This window comes from Pseudophryne corroboree, chromosome 12, assembly GCF_028390025.1.
Source record: "Pseudophryne corroboree isolate aPseCor3 chromosome 12, aPseCor3.hap2, whole genome shotgun sequence".
Taxonomy (NCBI): Eukaryota; Metazoa; Chordata; class Amphibia; order Anura; family Myobatrachidae; genus Pseudophryne; species Pseudophryne corroboree.
The window spans coordinates 170,787,710-170,809,434 of NC_086455.1; the positions used below are offsets into that span (position 1 = coordinate 170,787,710).

At 47.7% G+C, this 21,725-nt stretch overlaps 1 protein-coding gene across 11 annotated transcripts in view; it reads right to left on the reverse strand.

The window, feature by feature from the left end:
- Positions 1-21,725, reverse strand: part of MARK3 (microtubule affinity regulating kinase 3) — a 106,715-nt gene that overhangs the window by 25,266 nt on the left and 59,724 nt on the right. For all 11 annotated transcript variants that reach the window (XM_063948533.1, XM_063948531.1, XM_063948532.1 and 8 more), the window contains exons 6-9: positions 15,460-15,530; positions 14,283-14,339; positions 13,536-13,772; positions 11,167-11,286 (exon numbers count right to left, since the gene is read on the reverse strand). In XM_063948533.1, coding sequence (XP_063804603.1) covers positions 11,167-11,286; positions 13,536-13,772; positions 14,283-14,339; positions 15,460-15,530 — 485 coding nt within the window. The remainder of the gene's footprint in view (positions 1-11,166; positions 11,287-13,535; positions 13,773-14,282; positions 14,340-15,459; positions 15,531-21,725) is intronic.

Here is a 21,725-nt window from a genome sequence, read left to right on the forward strand (position 1 = left end):
GTAGCTGCTCGGCAAGTTGTAATGCCGAGACACCTCGGGCAGCCGCCCAAGAAGAGCCCACCTTCCTAGTGGAATGGGCCTTTACCGAATTTGGTAACGGCAATCCAGCCGTAGAATGAGCCTGCTGAATCGTATTACAGATCCAGCGGGCGATAGTCTGCTTTGAAGCAGGAGCGCCAACCTTGTTGGCTGCATACAGGACAAACAGTGCCTCTGTTTTGCTAACCCGAGCCGTCCTGGCTACATTAACTTTTAAGGCCCTGACTACATCAAGAGACTTGGAATCCTCCAAGTCACCCGTAGCCACAGGCACCACAATAGGTTGGTTCATATGAAACGATGAAACCACCTTAGGCAGAAATTGAGGACGAGTCCTCAACTCTGCTCTATCCACATGGAAAATCAGATAGGGGCTTTTGTGAAACAAAGCCGCCAATTCGGACACCCGCCTTGCAGATGCCAAGGCTAACAACATGACCACTTTCCAAGTGAGAAATTTTAACTCAACTGTTTGAAGAGGTTCAAACCAGTGTGACTTAAGGAACTGTGACACCACGTTTAAGGTCCCATGGCACCACTGGGGGCACAAAAGGAGGCTGGATGTGCAGCACTCCCTTTACAAAAGTCTGGACTTCTGGGAGAGAAGCAAATTCCTTCTGAAAGAATATTGACAGGGCCGAAATCTGCACCTTAATGGAGCCTAACTTCATGCCCATATCCACTCCTGTCTGTAGAAAGTGGAGAAAACGGCCCAGATGGAAATCTTCCGTAGGAGCATTCTTGGCTTCACACCAAGATACATATTTCCTCCAGATACAGTGATAATGTTTTGCTGTCACCTCCTTCCTAGCTTTTATCAGAGTAGGGATGACATCCCCCGGAATACCTTTCCTAGCTAGGATTTGGCGTTCAACCACCATGCCGTCAAACGTAACCGCGGTAAGTCTTGGAACACGCAGGGCCCCTGCTGCAACAGGTCCTCCCTGGGAGGAAGAGGCCACGGATCTTCTGTGAGCATTTTCTGAAGATCTGAATACCAGGCCCTTCGAGGCCAATCCGGAACAATTAGTATTGTCTGGACTCTTTTTCGTCTTAGGATTCTCAGTATTTTTGAGATGAGTGGAAGAGGAGGGAAGACATAGACCGACGGAAACACCCACGGTGTCACCAGGGCGTCTACCGCTACAGCCTGAGGGTCCCTTGACCTGGAACAATACCTCCAAAGTTTCTTGTTGAGGCGTGACGCCATCATGTCTATTTGAGGAAGCCCCCAACGACTTGTCATCTCTGCAAAAGCTTCTTGATGAAGACCCCACTCTCCTGGATGGAGATTGTGTCTGCTGAGGAAGTCTGCTTCCCAGTTGTCCACTCCCGGAATGAAGACTGCTGACAGCGTGCTTACGTGATTTTCCGCCCAGCGAAGAATCCTAGTGGCTTCCGCCATTGCCACTCTGCTCCTTGTCCCGCCCTGGCGGTTTACATGAGCCACTGCTGTGACGTTGTCCGATTGAATCAGAACCCAGTCTTGAATGCCGAACCTGTGACCCTCTAGAAGGTGAGCACTCTGCAGCCACCACAGGAGAGACACCCTGGACCTGGGGGACAGGCTTATTTTCTGATGTATTTGTAGATGGGACCCCGACCACTTGTCCAGAAGGTCCCACTGAAATGTCCTCGCATGGAACCTGCCGAAGGGGATCGCCTCGTAGGCCGCCACCATCTTTCCCAGTACTCGAGTGCATTGATGAACTGACACTCTTTTTGGCTTTAACAGGTCTCTGACCATGCTCTGCAGTTCCAGGGCTTTTTCCGTTGGGAGAAAAACCCTCTTCTTTTCCGTGTCCAGAATCATGCCTAAAAATGATAGCCGAGTCGTTGGAATCAACTGCGACTTTGGCAGATTTAGGATCCAGCCGTGTTGCTGCAGCACTCTCAGGGAGAGTGACACGCTTTTCAGCAACTGATCTCTCGATCTCGCTTTTATCAGGAGATCGTCCAAGTATGGGATAATTGTGACTCCTTGCCTGCGTAGGAGCACCATAATTTCCGCCATTACCTTGGTGAAAATCCTCGGGGCTGTGGACAGCCCAAACGGCAACGTCTGAAACTGGTAATGACAATCCTGTACAGCGAATATCAGGTACGCCTGATGAGGAGGATAAATGGGGACATGAAGGTATGCATCCTTTATGTCTAGTGATACCATAAAATCCCCCCCTTCCAGGCTGGAGATCACTGCCCGGAGAGATTCCATCTTGAATTTGAACCTCTTTAGATACAGGTTTAGGGATTTTAGATTCAGAATGGGTCTGACCGAGCCATCCGGTTTCAGGACCACAAATAGGGTTGAATAGTACCCTTTCCCCTGTTGTATTAGGGGAACCTTGATAATCACCTGCTGTCGACACAGCTTTAGTATTGCAGCTAAAACTATTTCCCTCTGTGGGGTAGAAGCTGGCAAAGCAGACTTGAAAAATCGGTGAGGAGGCAATTCTTCGAATTCCAGTTTGTAGCCTTGGGATACAATTTCTATCGCTCAAGGATCTAAATCTGACAGAACCCAGACCTGGCTGAAGAGTCGAAGACGTGCCCCCACCGGCGCGGACTCCCGCAGTGGAGCCCCAGTGTCATGCGGTGGATTTTGTAGAAGCCGGGGATGACTTCTGTTCCTGGGAACTAGCCGTAGCAGGCATTCTTTTCCCTCTACCCCTACCTCTGGCGAGGAAGGACGAGCCCCGACCTCTTCTGGACTTATGCGACCGAAAGGGCTGCATCTGATATTGAGGTGTTTTCTTTTACTGTGGGGGAACATAAGGCAAAAAAGAAGATTTACCCGCGGTAGCTGTGGAAACCAGGTCCGCGAGGCCCTCACCAAATAAAACCTCACCCTTGTAAGGCAAAGTTTCCATATGTCTCTTTGAATCGGCATCCCCCGTCCATTGGCGGGTCCACAGGGCTCGCCTAGCAGAAATTGCCATGGCATTGGCTCTTGAACCAAACGTCTCTCGCAGCGTCTCTCATATATAACGCTGTGTCTTTAATATGACCCAAGGTCAATAAAATGCTATCCTTATCTAGGGTGTCAATGTCAGATGACAAGTTATCTGCCCATGCTGCTATTGCGCTACATAACCATGCAGACGCTACTGCCGGTCTGAGCAAGGCACCCGTATGTGTATAAATTTATTTTAAGGTAGTCTCCTGTCTGCGATCACCAGGATCCTTGAGGGCTGCCGTGTCTGGAGACGGTAGCGCCACCTTTTTGGACAAGCGCGTCAAAGCCTTGTTCACCCTGGGCGAGGATTCCCACCGTAACCTGTCCTGTGCGGGGAAAGGATACGCCATAATAATTCTCTTGGGAATCTGCAGTTTCTTGTCCGGAGTTTCCCAAGCTTTTTCAAATAATTCATTCAGTTCATGAGATGGAGGAAAGGTTACCTCAGGTTTCTTTTCCTTAAACATGCAGACCCTCGTGTCAGGCACCGAGGGGTCCTCTGTGATATGCAAAACATCTTTTATTGCAATAATCATATAATGAATACTTTTGGCCACCCTTGGGTGTAACTTCGCATCATCGTAGTCGACACTGGAGTCAGAATTCGTGTCGGTATCAGTGTCTGCTACCTGGGACAGGGGACGTTTATGAGAGCCCGAAGGGCCTTGTGACACAGTCAAAGCCATGGATTGACTCCCTGCTTTTTCTCTAGACTCTGCTTTGTCCAATCTTTTATGTAATAAAGACACATTTGCATTTAAAAACATTCCACATATCCAACCAACCAGGTGTCGGCGTCGCCGACGGAGACACCACAATCTGCTCTACCTCCTTCTTAGACAAGCCTTCCGCTTCAGACATGTCGACACACACGTACTGACACTCCCACACACACTGGGATATACAATTATGGGGACAGCCCCCCAATAAAGCCCTTTGGAGAGATAGAGAGAGTATGCCAGCACACACTCAGCGCCACTGGAATAAAATCCCAGACTGTACAGCGCTCTTTTATAGAATAAATAATACACTCACTGCGCCAATTAAATGTGCCCCCCCCTCCTCTTTTTTGCCCTCTGTACTTGCTCAGCATGGGAGAGTCCGGGGAGCAGCTTCTCTGCAGCTTGCTGTGGAGAAAAATGGCGCTGGTTAGTGCTGGAGGATCAAGCTCCGCCCCCTCAACAGCGGGCTTCGGTCCCGCTCAAATGCTTTATACTGGCGGGGGTTTTCAATATACTGCCTCCGCAGTATCTAATATATTAGCCAGTGTCCCTTGAGGTGAATATTGCTGCCCAGGGCGCCCCCCCTGCGCCCTGCACCCGTACAGTGAAGATCTGAAGTCTTCTGCCGCCTGTGAAGACTTCTTTCTTCTTATACTCACCCGGCTTCTATCTTCCGTCTCTGTGAGGAGGACGGTGGCGCGGCTCCGGGACGAACAGCGAGGACGACACCTGTGTTCCGACCCTATGGAGCTAATGGTGTCCAGTAGCCTAAGCAGCAGAGCCTATCAGTTAAGTAGGTCTGCTTCTCTCCCCTCAGTCCCACGATGCAGGGAGCCTGTTGCCAGCAGGGCTCCCTGAAAATAAAAAACCTAACAAGTCTTTTCAGAGAAACTCAGTAGAGCTCCCCTGCAGTGCACCCAGTCTCCTCTGGGCACAGGATCTAACTGAGGTCTGGAGGAGGGGCATAGAGGGAGGAGCCAGTGCACACCCATCTAAAGTCTTTAGAGTGCCCATGTCTCCTGCGGAGCCCATGTATACCCCATGGTCCTTACGGAGTCCCCAGCATCCTCTAGGACGTAAGAGAAAATAAGATTTTACTTACCGATAAATCTATTTCTCGTAGTCCGTAGTGGATGCTGGGACTCCGTAAGGACCATGGGGAATAGCGGCTCCGCAGGAGACAGGGCACAAAATAAAAGCTTAAGGATCAGGTGGTGTGCACTGGCTCCTCCCCCTATGACCCTCCTCCAAGCCTCAGTTAGGATACTGTGCCCGGACGAGCGTACATAATAAGGAAGGATATTGAATCCCGGGTAAGACTCATACCAGCCACACCAATCACACCGTACAACTTGTGATCTGAACCCAGTTAACAGTATGATAAACGCAAAGGAGCCTCTGAAAAGATGGCTCACAACAATAATAACCCGAATCTTTGTACCAATAACTATATACAAGTATTGCAGACAATCCGCACTAGGGATGGGCGCCCAGCATCCACTACGGACTACGAGAAATAGATTTATCGGTAAGTAAAATCTTATTTTCTCTGACGTCCTAGTGGATGCTGGGACTCCGTAAGGACCATGGGGATTATACCAAAGCTCCCAAACGGGCGGGAGAGTGCGGATGACTCTGCAGCACCGAATGAGAGAACTCCAGGTCCTCCTCAGCCAGGGTATCAAATTTGTAGAATTTAGCAAACGTGTTTGCCCCTGACCAAGTAGCTGCTCGGCAAAGTTGTAAAGCCGAGACCCCTCGGGCAGCCGCCCAAGATGAGCCCACTTTCCTTGTGGAATGGGCTTTTACTGATTTTGGCTGTGGCAATCCTGCCACAGAATGTGCAAGCTGAATTGTACTACAAATCCAACGAGCAATCGTCTGCTTAGAAGCAGGAGCACCCAGCTTGTTGGGTGCATACAGGATAAACAGCGAGTCAGATTTTCTGACTCCAGCCGTCCTGGAAACATATATTTTCAAGGCCCTGACAACGTCAAGCAACTTAGAGTCCTCTAAGTCCCTGGTAGCCGCAGGTACCACAATAGGTTGGTTCATGTGAAATGCAGAAACCACCTTAGGTAGAAATTGAGGACGAGTCCTCAATTCCGCCCTGTCAGAATGAAAAATTAAGTAAGGGCTTTTATATGATAAAGCCGCCAATTCTGACACACGCCTGGCTGAAGCCAAGGCTAACAGCATCGACACCTTCCATGTGAGATATTTTAAGTCCACAGTGGAAAGTGGTTCAAACCAATGTGACTTTAGAAAACTCAACACCACATTGAGATCCCAAGGTGCCACTGGAGGCACAAAAGGAGGCTGTATGTGCAGCACCCCTTTTACAAATGTCTGAACTTCAGGTACTGAAGCCAGTTCTTTCTGGAAGAAAATCGACAGGGCCGAAATTTGAACCTTAATGGACCCTAATTTTAGGCCCATAGACAGTCCTGTTTGCAGGAAATGAAGGAAACGACCCAGTTGAAATTCCTCTGTAGGGGCCTTCTTGGCCTCACACCACGCAACATATTTACGCCAAATGCGGTGATAATGTTTTGCGGTTACGTCCTTCCTGGCTTTGACCAGAGTAGGGATGACTTCTTCTGGAATGCCTTTTTCCCTCAGGATCCGGCGTTCAACCGCCATGCCGTCAAACGCAGCCGCGGTAAGTCCTGGAACAGGCAAGGCCCCTGCAGTAGCAGGTCCTTTCTTAGAGGTAGAGGCCACGGTTCGTCCGTGAGCATCTCTTGAAGTTCCGGGTACCAAGTCCGTCTTGGCCAATCCGGAACCACGAGTATAGTTCTTACTCCTCTCCTTCTTATGATTCTCAGTACTTTTGGTATGAGAGGCAGAGGAGGGAACACATACACTGACTGGTACACCCACGGCGTTACCAGAGCGTCCACTGCTATTGCCTGAGGGTCCCTTGACCTGGCGCAATATCTGTCCAGTTTTTTGTTTAGACGTGACGCCATCATGTCCACCTTTGGTTTTTCCCAACGGTTTACAATCAGGTGGAAGACTTCTGGGTGAAGTCCCCACTCTCCCGGGTGAAGGTCGTGTCTGCTGAGGAAGTCTGCTTCCCAGTTGTCCACTCCCGGAATGAATACTGCTGACAGTGCTATCACATGATTTTCCGCCCAGCGAAGAATCCTTGCAGCTTCTGCCATTGCCCTCCTGCTTCTCGTGCCGCCCTGTCTGTTTACGTGGGCGACTGACGTGATGTTGTCCGATTGGATCAACACCGCCTGACCCTGAAGCAGAGGTTTTGCTTGACTTAGGGCATTGTAAATGGCCCTTAGTTCCAGAATGTTTATATGAAGAGACGTTTCCAAGCTTGACCACAGGCCCTGGAAATTCCTTCCCTGTGTGACTGCTCCCCAGCCTCTCAGGCTGGCATCCGTGGTTACCAGGATCCAATCCTGAATGCCAAATCTGCGGCCCTCTAGTAGATGAGCACTCTGCAGCCACCACAGGAGAGACACCCTTGTCCTTGGCGACAGGGTTATCCGCTGATGCATCTGCAGATGCGATCCGGACCATTTGTCCAGTAGATCCCACTGAAATGTTCTTGCATGGAATCTTCCGAATGGAATCGCTTCGTAAGAAGCCACCATTTTCCCCAGGACCCTCGTGCACTGATGCACTGAGACCTGTCCTGGTTTTAGGAGGTTCCTGACTAGCTCGGATAACTCCCTGGCCTTCTCCTCCGGGAGAAACACCTTCTTCTGGACTGTGTCCAGAATCATTCCTAGGAACAGTAGACGTGTCGTTGGAATCAGCTGCGATTTTGGAATATTTAGAATCCACCCGTGCTGACGTAACACTACCTGAGATAGTGCTACTCCGACTTCTAACTGTTCCCTGGATCTTGCCCTTATCGGGAGATCGTCCAAGTAAGGGATAATTAAAATGCCTTTTCTTCGTAGAAGAATCATCATTTCGGCCATTACCTTGGTAAAGACCCGAGGTGCCGTGGACAATCCAAACGGCAGCGTCTGAAACTGATAATGACAGTTTTGTACTACAAACCTGAGGTACCCTTGGTGAGAAGGGTATATCGGGACGTGGAGATAAGCATCCTTGATGTCCAGAGACACCATATAGTCCCCTTCTTCCAGGTTTGCTATCACTGCTCTGAGTGACTCCATCTTGAATTTGAACCTTTTTATGTAAGTGTTCAAGGATTTCAGATTTAAAATTGGTCTCACCGAGCCGTCCGGCTTCGGTACCACAAACAGCGTGGAATAATACCCCTTTCCTTGTTGCAGGAGGGGTACCTTGATTATCACCTGCTGGGAATACAGCTTGTGAATGGCTTCCAAAACTGCCTCCCTGTCGGAGGGAGACTTTGGTAAAGCAGACTTCAGGAAACGACGAGGGGGAAACGCCTCGAATTCCAGTTTGTACCCCTGCGATACTACCTGTAGAATCCAGGGATCCACTTGCGAGTGAGCCCACTGCGCGTTGAAATTCTTGAGACGGGCCCCCACCATATCTGAGTCTGCTTGTAAAGCCCCAGCGTCATGCTGAAGACTTGGCAGAAGCAGGGGAGGGCTTCTGCTCCTGTGAAGCGGCTGCATGGTGCAGTCTTTTTCCTCTTCCTCTGCCCCGGGGCAGAAAAGAATGGCCTTTTGCTCGCTTGTACTCATGGGAACGAAAGGACTGAGTTTGAAAAGACGGTGTCTTTTTCTGCTGATGTGGAGTGACCTGGGGTAAAAAGGTGGATTTTCCAGCCGTTGCCGTGGCCACCAGGTCCGATAGACCAGCCCCAAATAACTCCTCCCCTTTATACGGCAATACTTCCATGTGCCGTTTGGAATCCGCATCCCCTGACCACTGTCGCGTCCATAACGCTCTTCTGGCAGAGATGGACATAGCACTTACTCTTGATGCCAGGGTGCAAATATCCCTCTGTGCATCACGCATATATAGTAATGCATCCTTTAAATGTTCTATAGTTAACAAAATATTGTCCCTATCCAGGGTATCAATATTCTCGGTCAGGGAATCCGACCATGCGACTCCAGCACTGCACATCCAGGCTGAGGCGATTGCTGGTCGCAGTATAACACCAGTATGTGTGTATATACTTTTTAGGATATTTTCCAGCCTTCTATCAGCTGGTTCTTTGAGGGTAGCCGTATCAGGAGACGGTAACGCTACTTGTTTTGATAAACGTGTGAGCGCCTTATCTACCCTAGGGGGTGTTTCCCAACGCGCCCTAACCTCTGGCGGGAAAGGATATAATGCTAATAATTTTTTAGAAATTAGCTGTTTTTTATCGGGGGAAACCCACGCTTTTTCACACACCTCATTTATTTCCTCTGACTCAGGAAAAAATATTGGTAGTTTTTTCTCACCCCACATAATACCCTTCTTTGTGGTACTTGTAGTGTCAGAAAGGTTCAATGCCTCTTTCATTGCCGTGATCATGTAACGTGTGGCCCTACTGGACATTACGTTTGTCTCGTCACCGTCGACACTAGACTCAGTATCTGTGTCAGGGTCTGTGTCGACCCACTGAGGTAACGGGCGTTTTAGCGCCCCTGACGGTGTCTGAGACGCCTGGACAGGCACTAATTGATTTGCCGGCTGTCTCATGTCGTCAACAGTTTTTTGCAAATTGCTGACATTATCACTTAATTGTTTAAATACAATCATCCAGTCAGGTGTCTACTCCCTAGGGGGTGACATCACCAACACAGGCAACTGCTCCGCCTCCACATCATTTTCCTCCTCATACATGTCGACACACGCGTACCGACAATGCTCTGATAGAGGACAGGACCCCACTTAGCCCTTTGGAGAGACAGAGGGAGAGTCTGCCAGCACACACCCAGCGCTATATATATATACAGGGATAACCTTATATAAGTGTTACTCCCTTATAGCTGCTGTTAATATATTTATTTGCTGCCAAACGTGCCCCCCCTTCTCTTTTTTACCCTGATTCTGAAGCAGGACTGCAGGGGAGAGTCAGGGAGCCGTCCTTCCAGCGGAGCTGTGAGGGAAAATGGCGCTTGTGTGCTGAGGAGATAGGCTCCGCCCCTTCACGACGTCCTTATCTCCCGCTTTTTTGTGTAAAATGGCAGGGGATTAAAATACATCCATATAGCCCAGGAGCTATATGTGATGTATTCTGTTTTGCCACCTAAGGTATTCTGTTATATTGCGTCTCAGGGCGCTCCCCCCCCAGCGCCCTGCACCCTCAGTGACCGGAGTGTGAAGTGTGCTGAGAGCAATGGCGCACAGCTGCGGTGCTGTGCGCTACCTTAGTCTGAAGACAGGATGTCTTCTGCCGCCGATTTCACCGGACCTCTTCGTCTCTTCTGGCTCTGTAAGGGGGACGGCGGCGCGGCTCCGGTGACCGATCCAGGCTGAACCTGTGATCGTCCCTCTGGAGCTAGTGTCCAGTAGCCTAAGAAACCCGATCCACTCTGCACTCAGGTGAGTCCGTTTCTTCTCCCCTTAGTCCCACGATGCAGTGAGCCTGTTGCCAGCAGGACTCACTGAAAATAAAAAAACCTAACTAAACTTTTATTCTAAGCAGCTCAGGAGAGCCACCTAGATTGCACCCTTCTCGGCCGGGCACAAAAATCTAACTGAGGCTTGGAGGAGGGTCATAGGGGGAGGAGCCAGTGCACACCACCTGATCCTTAAGCTTTTATTTTGTGCCCTGTCTCCTGCGGAGCCGCTATTCCCCATGGTCCTTACGGAGTCCCAGCATCCACTAGGACGTCAGAGAAACAAGGCTGTTCACATTCTCCTGGCATGTCATACACCTTCTCTTTACACACAGGCAGCACACACAAATTAGCAATGAGTACACAAACCATCAGTGGCCCCTTCTGCACTAAGCACGGGGGGTAGGTGTCCATGACGTTACTAGTGATAAATGCTGCTCTAGTGGCTGGAGGATGGGGAGTGATTTGATTTTAAATGTCTTCAGTTTATATTCTGAAGGATATACTATCAAATTGTACAGAACCATTATTCCCTTATGTGGTCGACCAGAAGTAACAACTCCTACTCCATACAGCAGTGATACACTAGCCACATGGGATCCTGCTTTGAAGTAATCCGTCTTCAGCACAGGAGTAGCAGGTTGTGGGCAATGCATGCGTGTCCCCCCAGTAGGTAAATCACGAATCTATAATGGTTACTCTGGCCGCACACAGCGCTGGCTTGTGCAGAAAACCGCGTGCTCAGTGCAGCTGCGGAGTAAGAACAGACGTGAGCCCCCGAATACCTGGCAACCCCTTCTTCTGCATATCAGATTAGGAGCGTGCATGCAATGAAAACTGCACGGTTAAAGATAAAACTAGGAGAAAGGCAGGCAAAAAAAACAACACGCAAGTAAGGAGAGGGTACACAGTAACTGGCAGGACATTTTGGAGCTTGGATAACGCACAAGGTGTGGCAGCTGGTACATACATTACAGCAGCTTACCTCTAGAGTGCCTCTCTTGGTTGGGTTTAGCACCAGGAAACGCTTGAGAAGATTTTCACAGTCTGTAGACATGTAGAAGGGAATTCTGTATTTCCCTCTCAGCACTCGTTCCCTTAATTCCTAGAGATAGGGGATTTTATTCCAAGATCAGGAAACAATGGGATGAAAGTTGAGGCAACAGGATAATAAGGAACGCTATTTGTATAGCGCTTTTCTCCAAAATGACAAAAAAAAAAACCCGCTTAAAATGTATTGTCTTTTACATGAATGGAGGCAGCCACTGTGCGCGGAATTAGTATATAGGTAAAGATGCCTTACACACTATGAGCCAGTGGTACCTAATGAAGGGATACGTTGCATCCTGGTGCAGTCTGGCTCAGCCCACAAACTAACTGTGCAATCATTCCCCACCTTCCATTATCAAGCAGCCAGCAAACCTTAAATCCCTCCATACATCAGCAAATCCATTGGGGCAATTTGCAGTTTTGCAGATGTTTATGCAAATAAATCTGCAATGTGTGTATGGGATTGGGGCTGAAATGCCGGCGGCCGGGCTCCTGGAGGGCAGTATACTGACCCCGACGCCAGAATGGCTTGCCACGGGTTTTATTCCCACTCAATGGGTGTGGTGGACACCCACGAGTGGAAATAACCAGTTAGCTGGCATTGTCAGTGGTCAGAATTCCGGCGTCGATATCCTTACCGCCGGCATATCAACCGCATCTCGTATGTATGGGGTCCACAGATTCAGACCAAAAATCAATTGGGATTGTTAAATCATGTTCTTCAATATGCTGGATTTTACAGATCAGTTGGGGCTGTAGATTGCTAGCGTATGGTAACAATCAGATCTGCAGACCGTTACTACTACACTGATGAGCCTTTCCAGATTGTCACATCTGTATTTGCTGAAAATTATCTGTAAATCACCGAACAATATCTGTCATGTATGGGAGCAGATTGGGGGATTGGCGACTCTTTACACCTGGGAAGAAATCAGGATCTGCACATTGTTATGTTGTGATTGCTGATGTATGCGGGCGCCGGATATCTACCGTGCTTGTAAACAGTCTATAACAAGCTTCATATCACACGTTTCCAGCTTTTACTGCCAAACCACTGATGAAAACCGAAACCAGCTACACTGAGCAGGTAACAGTCACCTCAGCCAGCGGTCTGGCAAACTCCCACATCTCAAGGACACAGCAAATGCCAAAGTACTGGAGAACAGCAGCAACAGATTACATCTGGCAGCCAAATTTACACTGGAACATTAACACAAGAGAGGACATTGTCAAGAAAGAGCTAGAGGGTCATCAGACGGCAGAGCTTTCCCGACTGGCAGACCGCAGCATTCTACACCGATGTGACATTATGAGGCCGGGCAATACCATCCGCACAATGTAAGAGGCTGGAGGATTATATAAACATAGTATGAAACGTGCTTCATTAAGAAACAAATGCATACAATCAGCATCGTAGCTACATTTTCTTAGTACTAGGTTCCAACGCCTGAATTCAGCCTGGCGCTACTGCGCTCCGTCTCTCTGAGGTACGTTATACGCCAAGTGACCGGTCTCTGCTAGGGCGCACATCACATACCGCGCTAGACCACCGGAGACATAGCAGGAGTAGGGCAACAGTGGGAGGGAAACGTTTTAATACATAGAAATGGCTACATACAACTTTTAAGTGGATTTGAACTGTGCAACAGTTTAATTTCCCTTTCACTACAAATGGCCCTTCCACAGAGTGGACCGCGGCAGGAGAGTCACGTGGAGCAGTGCACAAACCCAAATTGCTGAACATTCATTTATCTCTCGTTTTCTTCAGTATTCGTGTAAGCTAATAATCGTACAGAGGGACAAAGATCTAGAATTGCATTAAGCCATGGGGAACGTACAGTCCAGTCATTCTTGTAAAAAAATTATATATTTATATATATATATATATATATATATATATATATATATATATATATATATATATATATACACATATATACACATACATACATACACACGTAAATACACACACACACAAACATATCTATAGACACACATACATGTATATATGTGTGTACACAAGGAGTTCAGATAGCACGTGGATGCAGCATATTTCCAAGTACTCCAGGGGATGCAAATATTTTCCATCTCCTCAATAAAACAAATATCCCTTTTTATAGGTGCCCCATATACCCCTAATATCAGCATCCTTCCTTACTGCCAGGGATCACGTGCTGCACACTCCATATCTCATGTCATTTAGGACATTACGCAGGGAAGCAGTGACCGCGCATATCTAAGTCACGCTAGTCTCACATGCTAGGCAACTACATTAGCAGGATTTGGAAGGCGAGGTAAACGTACCTTTAAATTTTGACCATCGAAGGGTAAGGAACCACTGACAAGAGTGTAGAGAATAACCCCTAAGCTCCAAACGTCCACCTCGGGCCCGTCGTACTTCTTCCCCTGGAAGAGCTCCGGAGCAGCGTAGGGTGGGCTGCCGCAAAACGTGTCCAGTTTGTTGCCCACAGTAAATTCGTTGCTAAACCCGAAGTCTGCGATCTTAATGTTCATGTCTGCATCCAGTAGAAGGTTCTCTGCCTGTAAAATTGTGGAGTGCAGTTCCATAAAAGCTAAATCTTAAAAGCAGATCTCCCCTTGTTAGGGGAACCCATTCTGCAACGGAAGTCATACAAAAATAACCATACGTGAGACCATAAACATCTTGTTCTTAATATCTAAACCTCTCTCTCTCCAGCAAGTTCTGAATGACTTGTGTGTGATATCTGATGTGATGTCCCATGCCACAGATTCGTTCTAGAGTGTGTACAAAGACACACCACACGTTCTTGTGACAATCAGTCTGGCTAGACAGCACTTCTGTCATCTTTTATTGGGAAGAAGGGAGAGACGATACAAATCCCAGCATAACACAGAAGGTACCACAAAATAGCTATAAATACATATAGATACATAACTATTTATATTAGTCAGGTACTGGAGAATGCACTTGTAGAGCCATGTTCTATAATGTACGCACTTGAATAATGTTTGCAGTAAATGATACTAAAGTGATGTTGGTCCAATAAGGAGTTACATAATGTTACTTACCTTAAGGTCTCTATGCACAATGTGTTTCTGATGGCAATATTGCACTGCAGATACAATCTGATAATAAAACCAAACAAAACCGTTTTATCATTTAACCAATCACTGAGAGAAGAAAGCGATGTTTATCAATAGTTCCACGTAACAAACCATTATATAGTTATTTTATATGGAAATTGCAGCATGAACAGTTCCAAAGACATCAGACCAGTTCTAACGTATAAGCAGAGACGGCTGCTTGGTGAGGGTGAGCAAAGACCATGTGTAGCCTCCTATGTGGTCGTTCTACAACCAGGATAACCGTGTAGATGAGAAAGCAGGCGACATACCACAGTAATGGAATCGCAGTGCGCTATATAAGAAGTCAGCGGTAGTACACACTGCTTGTAACAGGGTAGATGATTTATACCTTTACCTACAGATATTTAAGGGATTGATTTTCAATTGCTTTCGTTTGACTTCTGCCCAGATGGTTCAACATGACATGATTGAAACTACAATACAGCACATTTCCATCCATATTACAACCTGAAGCACAAAGGAATATAACCTACAGAAACGTTACAAGTAAGGAAGAGGATTATGGGTACACCAGCGAGCCAATATCACCACCACTGTACAGCAGACCATGCACCAAATGACCAGATCACTGTGACGGGGTAGAACCTATAGTTTGTGGGTTGTATACACACTGTACAGTGAGAGGAAAATGTGGACATGAACAAAGCACATGGTTGGGTTCCCCTATTCTCCTATACATTATAACTACTTTTCATTTGCAAATATAATTGGAGGCGGCCATTTTGTAGGCTGAACCCACATTCACAAGGACGTTGCTCAATCGATTCATTAGGAACGCAACAAGTGCTCGAATATCCACAAGCTGAACATTAATGCAGCACAGCTTCCCAGTCCATGACAGAGGGGCATCTATCACATGAACACTGGGGGTATACAGTATATAAAAGGATGAACCCCAGTGTGCCTGGGATTTACAGCTGCTACAACCAGACTACAGGAGCTTGTCCTTCACGTTTTATCATTCACTTCAACATAAAAGTATAGGACTCTCGGTAGCGTATTTAACAAAAACACACAAATATTTCCAAACCCATTTTGGATAGCGTATGAATAAGATAATTTATTATGTTTTCTAAGGAATATGTCCCACATTACGCACCTGCCGGAATTTGGCTCTTGCTTCCTTTTCCTTCATTCTTCCATGTGCAACTAAATAGTCAAACACTTCCCCTGCAGAGGAAACCAGGAGGAAAGGAGAGAGATGAAATGTGAGAAGAGGAGGGTGATCAGACTCCATACCAGAACAACGCACATTAACACGGCCCACGTAGCTGCTTCAGGACGAAATAGAAATAAATGGTTTATCTGTACACATAACACACTTATACGTTACACTAGTTTCAGGACATTCTCAGCATGTTGTACAGAGTTCCAGTAGAACGTGGCGGGACTATCCCAAACCTGATACAATATTGTGCAGGGACCAGCAAGGTATGCATACAAGATAACGGCTGTACACTCAGCTAATCGTTACCATTTCCGTAAGGGAAGAGTCACGACATGTTGGGTACGCTAAAAAGGTATTGTACAGATTATTTCACTAAACCCCCCCCCCCAAAAAAAAAACAAAAACCACGAGCATGTAATAGTTTCTAACAATGATGAGGAGTAGAGTATATTGCATCACTGGATATGCAAGTGATTTTACTGTTCACAAGAACACACATGAGCGATTACATATTCTCTGTACAGTGCACTATGGATTAGGCCTGTACATGACAGTATCTGTAAGGATTTCCTCTGATTTATGCTCGTGGCCAGCAAGGCACCCTGCTGCACATATAGTGCACTTGCACTAAAATTCGCATCTGCTGGAAAAACATCCATGACCTCTGAGGAATTCTTGCTATCACCACCCATTGCTCAGATCTGGCAAATGGCTTTACAGTGGTAAGGGATGGAGTACCCCCTGTCACTTAGCACAAACTGTGACGTGGGAGGCATTACCATCTGCTCATACGACATCCTTGAACACAAGACTATGCATTGAGGTCGAACTGCCACCGGCTACAGCAGCCACACCTCACCTCCTTTTCCTACAGGACACATCGCTACCATCTAGATATTTCAGGATTCCGGTTTTCATTACATAACAGTGTCTCTACGTTCCAAATGGCGCTTGGTTTGCAGACATTTTTTTTTATAGTATGCGGTTATACTAGTACCGGTCACCCTTGTGTTTCTCTTTCCCACTCCTTTTTATAGATTCCAATTATCCTGTCTTTACTTTTAAGATTTTCTACATTGTATCTTCTCCCATGTCTAACATTTAAAATAAAAAAAATCTTTACAACCACTGGACTTAGGCTGGGTACACACTTGCTGATGTCAGTGACATTGCGCAAGATCCCCCCGCAAAGAATATCATTCATACACACTGAACGATATCGTCTGCGTCTCGTCAGTGACGGCATACACCCACATCCAGGCTAAGTGCACGCCGTCTCATACAATATCTTTAGATTTCAAGTTGAAAACTAAAGATATCGTACATCGTTAACGTCCCGCGGGAGTGAGCTTCTTTAACGATATAGCATTTGCCGATTTATACGATATATCTTCTAATCCGCCGGTTCGGACGATTTATCGGGTGCACATCGGCAAGTGTGTGCCCACCCAGCCTTAGACATCCCAACTAGTGTTAGGGCTCCACGCACTAATATCTGCAATCCATGAAGGTTAGAACATAGTACAACTGATTTCTACGTCTAATTTACAACGTCAATCTTTATTTATTTATCAACACAAAAATGTAACACTTCGGTATAATCCAGAAAGCAGTGTTCTAAGGATGTGCAGGGAATGCAATATTCATTTTATAAAGGGCAAGTGGGACTAAAGCGAAAATCTGACGCAAATTTAAAAAAGGTCAAAAGTATAAAATAAGAAAAGTATTAAGCTTAGAAACTGCTGCCGAGTTTTCAGTCACCAATGGATTGATATCCGTCCAGAAAGATGGAGGGTATTTTTACGTGCTGCACATTAGCCAAAAAGGGTCAAGTTCCTATTGGATCAGTATATACTATAGGTCATTCCTGTCACATCAACACACTGAACACGGAATGATCAGAACAAGCCATGAGTGTAAGTAAATCATGTTGCATAACGGTCAGCAACAAATAGATTACCAGACTAAACGTAGTAAAAGCCACTGTTCTAATCTTGCAGGCAATACTCTCATGCAATGCAAACAAAATTCACAGGAACCCCCCCCCCCCCCTTCCCTCCCCACCACACACCAAACCACCACCCTAGGTTTGTAACGTTAAGATCATTCGTCTGCAGTATGTCAACATATCAAACAAGACCATAATAAGAACATCTGAGGTTACGCCAAAAAAGCTCCACATGTAGAACATGAACTCTTGCTCTGGCACTTTCCTCTGTAAAATAAACTTCCCCTCCCTGTACTTCATTCACACCGCTGACCACACGCACACCGCGCTGCTGCCAAAATACTAACACTTGTTCTAGAATGACATTTTAAAAAGGGGCAGAGTACTTATTACCAGAGAGCACCAATGGAAATATAAAGGCTGCCTGCTGATACAGACGGGGCTTGTGGAGCAGACCTCACGGAACACGAGAGATGGACTTCCGGGAGCTGGGAAAACACTGCCCAAACTGAGCGGCCAGTCTCACACTGGCTCTATGGGGGTAATTCAGGTCTGATCGTGGATGTGCTAAATTTAGCACATTATCATCAGTTTCTCCGACGTGTGTGTGTGTGTGTGTGTGTGTGTGTGTGTGTGTGTGGGGGGGGGGGGGGGGGGGGGGGGCGCCCAGCTCAGGGCTAGTCCGCCCCAGTTGTCAGGTCCCCCACCCCACCGCACAACGGTGCAAAAGCATTTTGCACCCGGCGAGTAGCTCCCTGCCTGCGCAGCCTAGCTGCGCTGGCAGGCAGCTATCCGCCGTGTCGCGGGTCGCAGCTGCTGAATGTGACATCATGCAGGCGCCACAGCCCTCCCCTGGAATGGTCCGGACACGGCTGCGTTGTCCAGACTGCGCCCCACTAACGGCGTTCTAACACAGTTGGCACCCCCTCCCGCCTCTGCCTGTCAATCAGGCAGAGGCCATCGCAGCCCTGAGATGCTGCTGGGCTCTCGGGGTGCGCACCCGCACTCTGCAAAGGGCTTCAGACTGCGATCGCTGCCGCGATCCAGTCTGTATTAGGCCCCATGTTCACGCCCTACTCCAAACTTTGTTTTCTTCACAGATACTTGGCACTCAGATGTTCCCACATTCAGTGGGACAGGAGCGTCTCATCGCCGAGCTGTTACTGGGGATTCGGTAAGAAACACTGGCTGTCAGGAGATTGATGCCGGAATCCCGACATTGAGCGCAGGAAACCTGCTCGCCACACTTCGTGCCCGGAGGCAAGCTTTGCTTAGCCCTCCACACTACTATATTCCCCCTCAGGTGGCGACGTGGACCATCACCCGAGTGGTAATATGGGGGCTTGGTTCGGGACCCCGGGTGCCGGTACTTCAGCGGGATTCTGGCGTCTGGATACTGAACGTCGGTATCCTAACAGCCAGGTTATTAACCGCATCTCATTGCTGGGTATCCTGCTACTTCTATCATTACATCACATAAATGGACAGGTCACCGCCTCCTGGTAACACAGCGCACTCATCCATTGCTGGGTATCCTGCTACTTCTACCATTACATCACATAAATGGACAGGTCACCGCCTCCTGGTAACACAGCGCACTCATCCATTGCTGGGTATCCTGCTACTTCTATCATTACATCACAAATGGACAGGTCACCGCCTCCTGGTAACACAGCGCACTCATCCATTGCTGGGTATCCTGCTACTTCTATCATTACATCACATAAATGGACAGGTCACCGCCTCCTGGTAACACAGCGCACTCATCCATTGCTGGGTATCCTGCTACTTCTACCATTACATCACATAAATGGACAGGTCACCGCCTCCTGGTAACACAGCGCGCTCATCCATTGCTGGGTATCCTGCTACTTCTACCATTACATCACATAAATGGACAGGTCACCGCCTCCTGGTAACACAGCGCGCTCATCCATTGCTGGGTATCTTGCTACTTCTATCATTACATCACATAAATGGACAGGTCACCGCCTCCTGGTAACACAGCGCACTCATCCATTGCTGGGTATCCTGCTACTTCTATCATTACATCACATAAATGGACAGGTCACCGCCTCCTGGTAACACAGCGCACTCATCCATTGCTGGGTATCCTGCTACTTCTACCATTACATCACATAAATGGACAGGTCACCGCCTCCTGGTAACAGCGCACTCATCCATTGCTGGGTATCCTGCTACTTCTACCATTACATCACATAAATGGACAGGTCACCGCCTCCTGGTAACACAGCGCACTCATCCATTGCTGGGTATCCTGCTACTTCTATCATTACATCACATAAATGGACAGGTCACCGCCTCCTGGTAACACAGCGCACTCATCCATTGCTGGGTATTCTGCTACTTCTATCATTACATCACATAAATGGACAGGTCACCGCCTCCTGGTAACAGCGCACTCATCCATTGCTGGGTATCCTGCTACTTCTACCATTACATCTCATAAATGGACAGGTCACCGCCTCCTGGTAACACAGCGCACTCATCCATTGCTGGGTATCCTGCTACTTCTACCATTACATCACATAAATGGACAGGTCACCGCCTCCTGGTAACACAGCGCACTCATCCATTGCTGGGTATTCTGCTACTTCTATCATTACATCACATAAATGGACAGGTCACCGCCTCCTGGTAACACAGCGCACTCATCCATTGCTGGGTATCCTGCTACTTCTACCATTACATCACATAAATGGACAGGTCACCGCCTCCTGGTAACACAGCGCACTCATCCATTGCTGGGTATCCTGCTACTTCTATCATTACATCACATAAATGGACAGGTCACCACCTCCTGGTAACACAGCGCACTCATCCATTGCTGGGTATCCTGCTACTTCTATCATTACATCACATAAATGGACAGGTCACCGCCTCCTGGTAACACAGCGCACTCATCCATTGCTGGGTATCCTGCTACTTCTACGATTACATCACATAAATGGACAGGTCACCGCCTCCTGGTAACACAGCGCCCTCATCCATTGCTGGGTATCCTGCTACTTCTATCATTACATCACATAAATGGACAGGTCACCGCCTCCTGGTAACACAGCGCACTCATCCATTGCTGGGTATCCTGCTACTTCTATCATTACATCACATAAATGGACAGGTCACCGCCTCCTGGTAACACAGCGCACTCATCCATTGCTGGGTATCCTGCTACTTCTATCATTACATCACATAAATGGACAGGTCACCGCCTCCTGGTAACAGCGCACTCATCCATTGCTGGGTATCCTGCTACTTCTACCATTACATCACATAAATGGACAGGTCACCGCCTCCTGGTAACACAGCGCACTCATCCATTGCTGGGTATCCTGCTACTTCTATCATTACATCACATAAATGGACAGGTCACCGCCTCCTGGTAACAGCGCACTCATCCATTGCTGGGTATCCTGCTACTTCTATCATTACATCACATAAATGGACAGGTCACCGCCTCCTGGTAACACAGCGCGCTCATCCATTGCTGGGTATCCTGCTACTTCTATCATTACATCACATAAATGGACAGGTCACCGCCTCCTGGTAACACAGCGCACTCATCCATTGCTGGGTATCCTGCTACTTCTATCATTACATCACATAAATGGACAGGTCACCGCCTCCTGGTAACACAGCGCACTCATCCATTGCTGGGTATCCTGCTACTTCTATCATTACATCACATAAATGGACAGGTCACCGCCTCCTGGTAACACAACGCACTCATCCATTGCTGGGTATCCTGCTACTTCTATCATTACATCACATAAATGGACAGGTCACCGCCTCCTGGTAACACAGCGCACTCATCCATTGCTGGGTATCCTGCTACTTCTATCATTACATCACATAAATGGACAGGTCACCGCCTCCTGGTAACACAGCGCACTCATCCATTGCTGGGTATCCTGCTACTTCTATCATTATATCACATAAATGGACAGGTCACCGCCTCCTGGTAACATAGTGCGCTCATCCATTGCTGGGAACATTCCTGGTCTGATTAGCTATGCTCGGGGTAACACTGAATGAGATTAGCCCCAAAACTGCTCCCATACAGCCAATGTTTACAAGTGTCCCCCACCTAAAAATGCCCCAAAGTATTTACAGTATGTTTAAGGCAATTCGCTACCCTTTTTACTGGGCAAATATCAAAATTAAAGATTAACGTCTAACACAGGGGTGGGCAAAGTATGGCCCGCGAACTGAACCTGCCCGGCCCCCT